The sequence below is a fragment of the Meleagris gallopavo genome, chromosome 10 (genome assembly GCF_000146605.3).
Source record: "Meleagris gallopavo isolate NT-WF06-2002-E0010 breed Aviagen turkey brand Nicholas breeding stock chromosome 10, Turkey_5.1, whole genome shotgun sequence".
Taxonomy (NCBI): Eukaryota; Metazoa; Chordata; class Aves; order Galliformes; family Phasianidae; genus Meleagris; species Meleagris gallopavo.
The window spans coordinates 12349886-12361343 of NC_015020.2; the positions used below are offsets into that span (position 1 = coordinate 12349886).

At 50.5% G+C, this 11458-nt stretch overlaps 2 protein-coding genes and 1 long non-coding RNA gene across 3 annotated transcripts in view; 1 reads left to right on the top strand and 2 right to left on the bottom strand.

The window, feature by feature from the left end:
* Positions 1 to 580, bottom strand: part of ACBD6 (acyl-CoA binding domain containing 6) — a 44940-nt gene extending 44360 nt beyond the window's left edge. The window contains exon 1 of the mRNA XM_031554972.1: positions 560 to 580. Coding sequence (XP_031410832.1) covers positions 560 to 580 — 21 coding nt within the window. The remainder of the gene's footprint in view (positions 1 to 559) is intronic.
* A 208-nt stretch (positions 581 to 788) lies between these two features.
* LOC116216978 lies at positions 789 to 3948 on the bottom strand. The gene is made up of 2 exons (XR_004160775.1): positions 3531 to 3948; positions 789 to 1215 (listed from the first exon to the last, which is right to left on the bottom strand). It is a non-coding gene; the product is annotated as an uncharacterized LOC116216978 (long non-coding RNA).
* Positions 3949 to 6642: 2694 nt separating this feature from the next.
* Positions 6643 to 11458, top strand: part of LHX4 (LIM homeobox 4) — a 9153-nt gene continuing 4337 nt past the window's right edge. The window contains 1 exon segment of the mRNA XM_010715777.2: positions 6643 to 6652. Coding sequence (XP_010714079.2) covers positions 6643 to 6652 — 10 coding nt within the window.

Consider the following 11458-nt stretch of genomic DNA (forward strand, 5'->3'; position numbering starts at 1 on the left):
TTTTTGGAAAGGCTCCAAACTCGCAAACAGACCTAAAGTGCTATAAACATCTCCAGGGCTGCGTGCTGAGCCCCACATGTGCTCCCTGAAAGCAGGGGACTCAAAGCCACTGCTTCTATCCTGGCTGTAAGAGGGCGTTTTATTGCCCATTGAGCCAAAGTTCCCTTCACATTTGGGGCTATGAAAAAGTACAGTTGGGTCCCCCTGCCTTCCCACCGGGTGCTCAATCGCTGGTTCAGGCTGTGAATTAGCACTTTGGCTACAGTGGGTTTGCTGATGCAACGCTGGGCTGTCCTAGGTGCATCCAAAGTGACGCAGCAGACACAGCAGGCTGACTTGTCCTTGTCATTGACCCAAGACCTCCTGCAAGGGTTGCAAGTGACCCTAAGTGCTGGAATCTGTTGAGGAAAGGCACAAAGGAATACACAGCCCGTCACTGCTGCTGAGCCTGCCCTGTGCTCGTGGGCAATGCTGTGCCACAGTGTTGGCTGCCAAATGCCAGCAGCATCAGCCCAGAAATGGGTGCAGTGCAGGAGGACCCGGTGTCGGCAGTTCTTACTGTCATTGGAGATGCTACCATTCCTCATCTGGGGGCAGACAGATGGATGCAGGACAGAGGATGGCACCTCCCATCCCTACAGTCTCCCAGGAACCAAGTTGCTCATTAAGGTTGGAGAAGACCTTTGGATCATCCAGTCCATCCATCACCCCATCCCCACCATGCCCACTGACCACGTCCCTCAGGGCCCTCAAGTTCCTCCCTGCAACAGAAGCACGCAGAGACACCGTCCCAACACTGTGCTTGTTTTATTTATAATATTTTGCTTGGACCCAAAAGAAAAAAAAACCCAAACCGTAACGCAACCCTACAGCCCCGGCCGTGCCAGCAGCCCTCCCTGGCAGTGTGCACTAAAACACAGGGGCCTATCCAAGTCCTGTCCCCTCTCCTTCCCCCGGAATACTGCTAGATGTCAGAGCATGCAAAACCCTGACCCGCAGCCTGCTCGGAGGAGAGCAGGGCTTTGCTGCACGATGGTACCCATCCGGCTGCGTGGCACGGCTACACCTTGCCTGCTGTGTGCCGCTGAAGGGCCGAGGTGATGGCCTTACAGTCTGTCACCTCCTCTGGCAGGCAGCCCTCCTTGTCCCGCAGCGTGGGGTCGGCCCCGGATTGCAGCAGCAGCTCCACGATGTCAGAAAACTCGCAGGCGGAGGCTGTGGGGAGGGAAGGAGAAAGAGCAAGGTTAGACCTCGGGCCCTGGGCTGCTTGCAGGGCTGCTTCCTGCCGGATCGGTGCCTCTTTGGTTTGAATTATATCTCAGGTCCTTTTACAATATAACCAACTAACTCTTTTTTGCTGTTAAATGTTGTAATCAGAGGATCTTTTGCATTACTCGGCAGTTTTGCGCTGACCTGAAGCGACGAGCGGCAAAGTTTAATTAAAATAAAGGCAAGGTGTGATTGAAGCTTATATAGAAAAAGATAAAAAGAAAAGGAGGAAGGGAAGGGGACGATGCTCATCTAGAGGTTGGCAACCATGCCCACAGCAGGGGGTTGGAACCCGATGGTTTTTGAGTTCCCTTCCAATCCAAGCTGTCCTGTGGTTCTATGATAAAGCAGGGATGTGGGAGAGACCAAACAGAGAGGACACTCGTCCCGGGGTGGCTGCAAAGAGGGGATTTCCAGGGCAGCCAGGGAACAGCAGCCCAACCCTATAAGCACGGCGCCCACCCTCGCCCCGCTCCTGTGTGCCCTGGCTGGTTGCCGTGTCCCCATAGGGGCAGTGTCCCCACAGAGCAGCCCCACCACCGGATTTATGGCACCCTGGGCACCTCTATTTGTCAAGGGCCAGAGCGGCACTCCTGACACCGGCACGGGTGAAGATGAATTTCCATTCAGCTCAGTTCGCCTGGTGACTCCATTAATCCTCAGGGTTCGGATGATGAATTTCTTTCTCTCTCCTATTTTTTTTTTTATTTATTTCCCCTCCCTCCGCAGCGAGCCGAACAGATGGCTCTTTCCATGGAAGACGGAGCGCCCGTGAGGACGCACAGCCTGCCCACCGTGCAGCCACGTGGCCGCCAGCGCTCCGAGAAGCCTTGATTTCCTCTGGGAGCTGCAGAGGGATGAGTTGGGTATTCCCGGAGGGCGGGAGGATGGATGGAGGCGAGGAGATGGGAGGCCGCGAGGCCATTTAGCAGGACCCTGGTCCCAAAGGCGAGCAGAGCCTTCGGGATGAGGCTGAGCGCTGGCCTCCGCTTAACCTCCGATTAAACCCAGGGTCAGCAGCGGGCAGAAGGAGGCAGAATTTATCACCCGGCGCAGCCCGCGGTTCGAGGCCGGCTGTAATCAGGAGAGCTGTCGCCACAAGGACAGCTGTCAGGGCACGCTCGCTCGTAAAAAGGGATGGATGCACCCTAAAAGCAGCCTCTCGTGGGGGTTAACCCTTCCCGGAAAGTCCTCTGACAAAAGGGGAGGCTTCATTCCGCTCAGCAGCAGCTCTCTGTGCCGCAGTGAGCAACTTGGTTACAAAGTGCTTGCATCAGGACATCTTCAGCGACTCTCAGCCTCAGGCCGCCTGGATGGGAGCAATTAACTCAAGGCCGTGTTTGAGATCTGGGTGGTGTGTGAGCAGATCTGCTACGGGATGGAATGGGGAAGGAAAGCTCCTGCAGTTTGGGAGCGTTGGTTGGCACCTGGAGAGGTGTCCCACAGGCTGCTTGGGTGGGTGGGAGAAACGACTGCAGAAATCGTGTGAATTAAATCAGTTGTTCACCAAACGCCGCAGCACCGACACAACAGATTTCCCACCTCAGCCAGAGCGATAAGAAGTTGAAAAATGAAGCATCCTACAGGAAAGATCAGACGGGGACCATTCACACATTATTGTAATTACAGCCTTGGTTCAGGGGCCTGGGAATCTGGCCGTTTAGATCCAGATCCAAATGCTGTGTCTCGGGCTGATGGACTACAGAGCAATATTGCCATCCTGCTGATGTCCTTGTGGAGAGATCAGAGAGAGGCACAAACACTTCAGAATGACAAGTGTGCTCTTAATTACACAGTGACAGCCACTGAGAGTACAAAATAATAACTGGACGTGCCTTAATTTTGGAACAAATTACGATGGAGATGAAATAATTTTTTTTCCCTATTCCCCGCATATCAGCACTGCATGTGTCACTTAAGTCTCTCTACTTTTCTCATTTAGAAATAGAACACTCTTTCAATTAAAAGGATTGCTATAAAATCTCGTATTTAATTAGCACGTAGCTGCAGGAGCGAGACAAGCTGTAACCTCACTCTGCTTGGTTTGGTAGTAGATCCGTTGTGCTCCCAGCTGGCACCAAATTGGTTTGTAACCAGGACAAGGTTAGCATCACACTGCTCATGGGCTTTGCCATTGGTTAATCAAATCCATCCTTCCTACGAATGCTGCTGCTGAAATTTGCTTTCTGTACGGAGGTGATTCGCTCCAGCTGCAAATCCATCCTGCTAAGAGGGTACAACAGTGCTGAAGGGCAGCTTACCGTAATGGAGTGCAGTCTGGCCTTCCCCGTCCTGCAAAGAAACAAGACTTGATTTTAGAGGTGTAAGCAACGCCGTGGGGATAGAAGTAAATTCCGGCCTTAAATAAATACGGTGAATCACAGCAATGCTTTAAGTGATCAGCAGCCCCGCACACCCAGCTATCTAGCAGCCAGGCTTTGAATCGGCATCTGCCATCAATCTGTGTTGGTGGGTAATCAATACCAACCCACGCGTGGATCACGTCACGGCACCGGTATAATTCACTTCACAGCGTTATCACGTCCAGCTCATAAAAATGAAGGATATTTCAGTCCTACAGCCTTACTTTGGGACCCTCGGCAATCCTGAGTGCACCTCTGGAGATGCCTACTGAGAGCTCCCTCAGATGGCTATTCAGGACACAGGTGAGGCACATGGGTGCTTGTACAGCTCAGCAAACAGGGAATAAAGCCATTTTTTTCCCCCTACTGAATACATTTTAGTTCCCTGCTCCTCAAACTCAGGTCTGTACAACGGTGGACTCAAGGCTGAAGCCATTTCTGTTGTGCTTCTGGAGTCCTCACCTCTGCAGGTGAAGAAAGGAGCACCGCAGCCACACGGGATGATGGCTGCTGACATGCCTTGAGAGATGGGATTGTGGAGCTGGGTGATGTGATCCCACACTTTGGGGTGCACGTCCCATCCCCAGCCCCAGCAGCACAGCCCTGGGCACCTCCTGCTCCCGCCATAGGGACAGGTGAAATAACAGACGGGAAGAATTACTGTCCCCTTTGCTTTCACTGCCCCATCGGGATTAGCCTCTAATTCAGCTCCTCGCCTCCTTAATGTATTTGCATCTGTTTATGTAGACTTAAGTTTTTAATTACCATCATCTTCGGGATTAAGGTGCAAATTCAACAGCCCGCTGGCAAAAGGGGAAAAAAAAGAACAGGAAAACAGGTGGAAATCACCCAGAAAACTGCTCGTCAGAGACTGCTGGTTTCTAAGGCTGGTGATATCAAAGGCATTAAGCACACCCAGCTGGGAAACCAGGAAAGAGTCGTGCTGCAGGGTGAGATGCTCTGCACCGACCTGGAACGGGGCGGGAGGAGAGGCGGGCAGCACGGATGAATTATTGGAGAAGCAGAGTTAAAATATGCAGGGTGTGAAAGTGCTGGGGGATGGGAGGCGAGCTCTGCATCGCAGCCATCAAAATTTGAGCCAACAACAACAAGATGAAAGGCAGGTGGACGGGACTGGAGGTGCACAATGGAACCTGGGCACCCCGATGGCGATCCCTGTCTGGAGGATGGCTCAGAGGGTTGGTCCAGGAATGCTCCAGACATTTGTTCCTCTTCCAAAGGCCTGTGTGAAACGCTGCTGCTTCAGCAGAGCTGTGCCGGCGGGGCTGGCGAGCCCTTCATTTCAGAGCTGGCATTTATTAGTTGGAGAAGGGAGCAGGTCCCAGCACACGCAGTGCACCTCTCCAACCCCAACGCCGTTTAAAAGAAAAAGAAAAAAAAAGAATTATTAATCCAGTGTTATGCAAATGCTGTTTGCACTTTATTTACACCAGATTTTTTTTCCCCCTGCGAGCCTGACCGCTGGCCAGGTGCCATTTGTTCTACTTCTCCAATGCGATGCTGTTTGCTTCTGTTTGCTCCGTGACAAATTATAATCCAGGGAAATAGGGAAAAAAACCAACAACTCTACTGTGGTCACTGGCGAGGGGGAGCCGCCAATTCTTCCCCACTGAAACTGATGGGGATGTTGGTTGGCTTAGTTCATGGAAAGCACCGAGTCAGAGAGGGGCACTTGTACGGCTGTTGTTGTGACTGTTCCATCAGTTCTTTCCAAACTGTGAATACAGAAACTTAGGTAATCCCAAGTGCTGGTGCCCTTAAGGGCTTGCTAAAAGAAGTTAGAAATGAGCTTGCAATCTGACAGAGCTCCAGGAGTGGACAGAGTTTGTCTTGCAGCAACTTTGGGAGCCGCTGTATCACACCCCGTGACAGTTCTGAGCCAAGAACTTAAGAACAAATGCCCACATCCGCTGAAAGCATCAAAACAAAGATGCTGCAAAATGAGGCGCACCTCCCACGCCCCAGGTCTGTGACAGATGTCTCCCAATGAAAATCCAGCTACCAGTGGGCAACTTATTGGATAACGGGATTGCGCCGCGCTCCTGAGAAATTTAAGGGAGAGAAATGAGAGAAGATGGGCCGAGCGCAGATGGACCGACGGCCTTATCTGTTAAGTGCTGCTATGGCTCCTGCACGCCAGCTCTGTCTTATAAGAGAGGATTATATCAGAGCTTCCATCCCGTTGCTCGCTCCTTGGGAATTTCCGCTCCCTGCTGTACCTGAGATGAGGATTCTGGAGCTACGGAGGTGTGGGAGCGCCTCGGTCAAGCCAAGATGGAAAACAACACATATAATAACCTTTCCTGCTGATGGACAGTGGACACACTTGTTTTTTAAGGTATTCTTCCCCTGTCATTGCTGTTTTTCCCTGTTCATTCATGGGATGTTTAAGGGAGCCGCTCGCTGCTCGCTACTCACAGCTCCCAGTACTGGCAGGGATCACAGATAAGAGCGATGCAGAGATAACAGTGTTTAACAGCTTGGGTTCAGCAGCGTGGACAGGCAGCGAAGATAAATATTTACACGAAGTCTTTAGAAGGCGAGTGAATAAGAGGGCTGGAATTATACAGATTCTGAACAAGCACTGGTGCTCAGGAGCTGTGAGTATAAATCTCTGCAGCCGCACGACGCAGGTTCATTCAAGCCAGGGAGATAAAAAATAGCAGGCAAATACTTCCCTCCGCTTGTAAAAACTGCTTAATTTCTCATCTATTTCCACTTCAGACTTCAACTTCCCAACAATTTACTTAAACCTCATCACTGGAACGGGTTGCCCAAGGAGGCTGTGGATGCCCCAGCCCTGGAGGCATTCAAGGCCAGGCTGGATGCGGCTCTGGGCAGCCTGGTCTGCTGGTTGGCAACCCTGCACATAGCAGGGGGGTCGAAATTAGATGATAGATGATCACTGTGGTCCTTTTCAACCCAGGCCGTTCTGTGATTCTATGATTCTATGATCTCCTTTTTCTCTCTCTGCAATTTTATCCCTGAGATGACTGCAGGTGAGATGGCAGCTGAAAGGCCTCCAGAATGTATGTGTTCATGGTAATAGTGAGCAACGTGGGCTGACACATCCAGCCTGAAATCCACTGCACAGCTCAGGGGTTGGCCCTCCATGGCCTTTATTCTCATTTTCATGCTTTTGTGGCTCACAGCAGCCCGGGTTTGGGCACGTGCCATTAACTCATGCAAAATGAATGTTTGTACAGTTGAGGCAGTGGATGAGTGAATCACTGTGGGTGTTTAAGTGCTGGCATTCCAAAGCTGTGGTTCAGTTTGGGATGTGATGTTGTTCTTTGAGGTCTCTGTGTTATACCAGTGTGCACAAAGAATTTTGCTTTTAATTGCCTCCTGATTTTCAAAGCAAGACCAGTGACCCCAAGTTGGGGAACGATACCACCTAACAGCGTTGTGTGGGAACACCCAGAGTCCCAAAAAGCTCCAACCACAGGAAAATGAACCACACCTTCATGTTTTCTTCTCCTTTTCCACCTTTTGATTTCACTAAAGCAAAATACACTTACGACTGCTTCACCTGCTGGTTCACAGCGAGTGTCCCATACGTGGGTGATGAGTGGTCTGGTGTTTGAAAAGTGCCAGCAGTGCTACAGCTGTGAATGTTGAGTATGGGGACACTGGGACAGCTCAGGCATTCCCAACAACAGAGCAATTTCCAGCAGAAGCAAACCCAAAACCCAGGCAACAGTCACACACTGATTTTATTTGGGGTTGGAAATTGCCCAGACAGGGCTTGGACATCCCATCACTACATCCCCCGTTAAATCTTGCAGGCTTGGCAATGTGCTGAACTCACTCCTGGCACTGAGCTGCCCCTCTCCCCTGCCATGTCAAGGCACGGGGCAGACATCCCTGGGGATGGGAGGTGCTAGACAGATCTTTATCATCACCTCTCCATCCCTTCCCTAAAGCCTATCACCAAGCTATCACAGGTCTATCTCCTAAGTGCCTCCCAGATAAATTAGACCTGCATAGAGAAGCAATTATTACATTTCTAATGGTATGGGCCCTTACAGCACAATCTCCTACTGAAAGGCAAAGGAAATTGCATTAGCTTTTGTTTGATTCAACATTATGATGGAGGGAGGAGGGGTGCAGAAGCCCTTTAAAGCCAAGCTTGGGAGCTGAGGTTCCTTCTCTCCTTATTCCTACCCATGGCCTGAGCATCCCGGTTCATTCAGGTGCTATAACACGAAGGTCCGCTTCCCAACCCAGGTGTAAGAAACCTCAGGGAGCATCTGATGCCCAGGAGCTTGCTCTCCCTGGAAGCCTGCCTTTGCTAATGCACCCAAACCCACTGGCCTTGGGAGTTCAGAGGGCCAGCGTGACGCTAATCCCTCATCGCCCTACTTTCCAACTGGTGCTGCACCTACATTTCCACGTGCAATTTCAATAGGATTTATCACATCCACCACAGCCAGTGCCTCAATATCCCCGTGCACAAGGGGCTGCCCTTGATTGCAGAATGAATTTTCACCCCAATTTGCACTCGATGCCCTGAGCACAGCTGGGTATTTGTACAGATGTGCTGATAGGTTGCCCCAGATAATGTTTGCTGCCGTCTGTTGCCTCCAGCATCAGGTGTTGCCATCCCTGTGTGTCAGTGTGACAGAACTGCGTTAGCACAAGACAAAAGCTGCCAGGGAACCCCGGGCTTCCTCGTCCCATCCCAAGAACAGGGCTCAAAACTGGGTCTGGAAGGCGCTAGCCTTGCAGGCTGCAAGCAGGACGGCCCAAAGCTGCTCCTTCTCTTTCCTTGGAAGCCAAACGTTGCCAAGACACTGAAACATCCCTTCCCTGGGCATCCCTCCCCCCATCCCCCCCCCACATAAAAGTTCCTCGCTCCCTGGGCCTGGAGCATCTCCCCTATGAAGAAAGGCTAAGTAAACTGGGTCTGTTTAGCCTTGAGAAAAGAAGACTGAGAGGGGACCTGATCCAGGTTTATAAATATCTGAGGAGTGGCGGCCATAGCGGTGAGGCCAGTCTCTTTTCAGTGGTACGTGGAGACAGGACGAGGGGAAACGGACATAAGCTGCAGCATAGGAAGTTTCGCACGAATGTGCGTAAGAACTTCTTCACGGTGAGGGTGACGGAGCACTGGAACAGGCTGCCCAGGGAGGTTGTGGAGTCTCCTTCTCTGGAGATATTCAAGTCTCGCCTGGACGCCTACCTGTGCGACCTGGTGTAGGGAACCTGCTTTGGCAGGGGGGTTGGTCTCGATGATCTCTAGAGGTCCCTTCCAACCCCTACAATTCTGTGATTCTGTGATTCTGTGTGATTCTGTTCTGCTTTTGTGCTGCTTTATCACTGTAGCAGATACCTGGTTATTTAAGGGGCAGGATAAATGGGCTGAGACAGCTTTCCCATCCCCAATTCACTAGGGAACGCTTGGAAATTCCACCTGACACCAGGACCGAGCTCTGCTCTTAAACAATCTCCCGTCTGATCCGATTGTTCCCCAGTGGGGAGGCAGGCTGCAGCTCGCTCAAGAGTCATTGATTGGATTAACAGCCTAATTCCCAACAGATGAATAGAATACTGATGTCTTGTCAGCCCACATCATAGAAGGAAAACACAATCTGCTTCTACAGCCCCGAAATTTAACCCTTTGCTTCCCCCCCACCGTGCACAAGGGTCCTGCACTTCCAGCTCAAGAGCCTTCCATTTGCATGACAAAAGCTCTATTAACCTTTGGGATGGTTGGCCTAGCCAACCCAATGCTGGGGGCTCAGGTGTTATTCTTCGCGAGGTTGGTTTTGTAAGAAGCTACGGAAGAGATTTATACCAGGACCTTCACTTTTTCCCTATTTTACAACCTGTCCTCAAAGGAAATACTGTATGCTTCACCCTAAGTGGTGGAAAATTCATTAGCTTAACGATATTTATCCTAAAACACATTGGGATCGAGTGTTTCTGCTGTACATCACTCAGCTGTGCTCCGTCCCGGCCGGGATGCCCAATGATCAATCCCACCTCGCAGAGCACTCCTAATGGAGACATTAATGTTTTCTTACCTCATAGAAAGACTGTGATCAGGAATTAATTGCTATTGGTCAAACGTTCACTGCTGGAAGAGGAGGACCGTGTGCATGTTAAAGAGATTCTCCCAGAAAAAAAAAAAAAAAAGTATCTATGAACTTCCCTGTTTTTATTTCCTTGCTCAAGGTGTAAGAATAAATAAACACCATACAATTTTAGGAAACACAATCAGAATGACCTATTTTTAAAATATCATTGGCATCCAACGTGCTCTGGCTTCTTTCAATAACCACCCTTTATGTTTGCATTCACAAATACTTAAACCAACCTTTAAATACTGCAATTTCTCAGCAGCAGTCCCAGAATACACAGAAATAGGGCTAAAGCCACCATGCCAAGGTGGTAACCCATACAAAGAAGTGGTCTCTACAACATCCCTGGTCCACCATTCTTAGTGGGACTGGCTTCCCACCCCTTCAGAATTCTTCCTACCTCTGCAAAGCACAGCGTGGGTCACCTGAGACTGGCCAGGTTGGGTAATATTTGGATTTTAAAGCTCCCATGAGCAGTGGTAAAGTCTCCTCCATTAGTCCTTAATTCTAAAAGAGCTAATTAGCCCAGAATTAGCATGACAAAGTGTGTAAGGATGGATATGTGCACCCTTTTGTTTTTTTTTCCCTCCCAGCAGCACCTGTTAGCCACTGTGATCTTCCAGACTGTCATTTCACAACACTAATATGCATACAAAAGGCTGAGCAAACAAAGCCATCTTCTTTAGGTCCATCCCCGCCTTTGGCCACCCCTTCAGAGGTGCTCCTTGCTCACAGCACGGGCAGTGGGGAGGCAACAGGCTGCACCAACAGCAGAGCTGCCCTAAGCAAACAATTAGCGAGCGATGCTGCGCCCAATCAAACAATTCAATTAATGCAGTGTCAGCGCTGTTATTTTAACGCCATCCTCATTATTAGCTCCCTTGGCAATTGGATGTCATAATGTTTCGTTTTCATCCCGGATTGAACTGCGCTACGAAGGCAATAAATAAATAAGCAGAGTGACCCCTGTGCAGCCCAGCCCTGCACTGTAATATGGCTGCGTTGTGTATTCCTGAATCCAGGTTAAGGATGGGGACTGGGGCAGTTGTGCCCTGGAACCAGCAGACTGCGGGTTTTATAAATACATACAGAAATAATTAAAATCTAAGGGGTTTAGAAGGGTTAATCTCCTTTAAATAATCTCTGCCACAAAGCCTGTAAAGTCACTGCTGGCGCCGTGCCTGCGCGGGACCGGCTGTCGGAGCTCGGGGCAGCACGTGTGGGCTGTGACATGGCCCCAGCACGGCGGTGATGCTGCAAGCACAGAGATCCACGTCCAGCAGCAAGGTGCTGTGCTGCTCTGCCAGGCTGCAGGGAAGGAAGCCTGCTCAGGCTGCTCAATGGAGCAGGTGGGATGGGAGACAGCGGGAGCTGAGAGCGATGCTGTTGCTGCTGCTGCTCTGTTTGGCTGAGCCTGTTGGGATGTCAAGGCTTGTGCTGAAAAGACTGCAAAGGGGCTCAGGATCACTCTTGCTAGGAAGGGCTGAGTCCACAACCAGAAGCGGCCAGGATGTTGCATTTCTGTCAGGTATAATGGCATCAGAGCTACCACCCTGCACTTCTCTACATCCTCTTCTTCTGAAGTGCCAGTTTTAAAGCCAATGGCTGAGTGGTCGTTAGAGAAGAGAAAGAAGAAGGAAAGAAAGAAAGAAGGAAAGAAAGGAAGAAAGGAAGAAAGAAAGAGAGGAAGGAAGGAAGGAAGGAAGGAAGGAAGGAAGG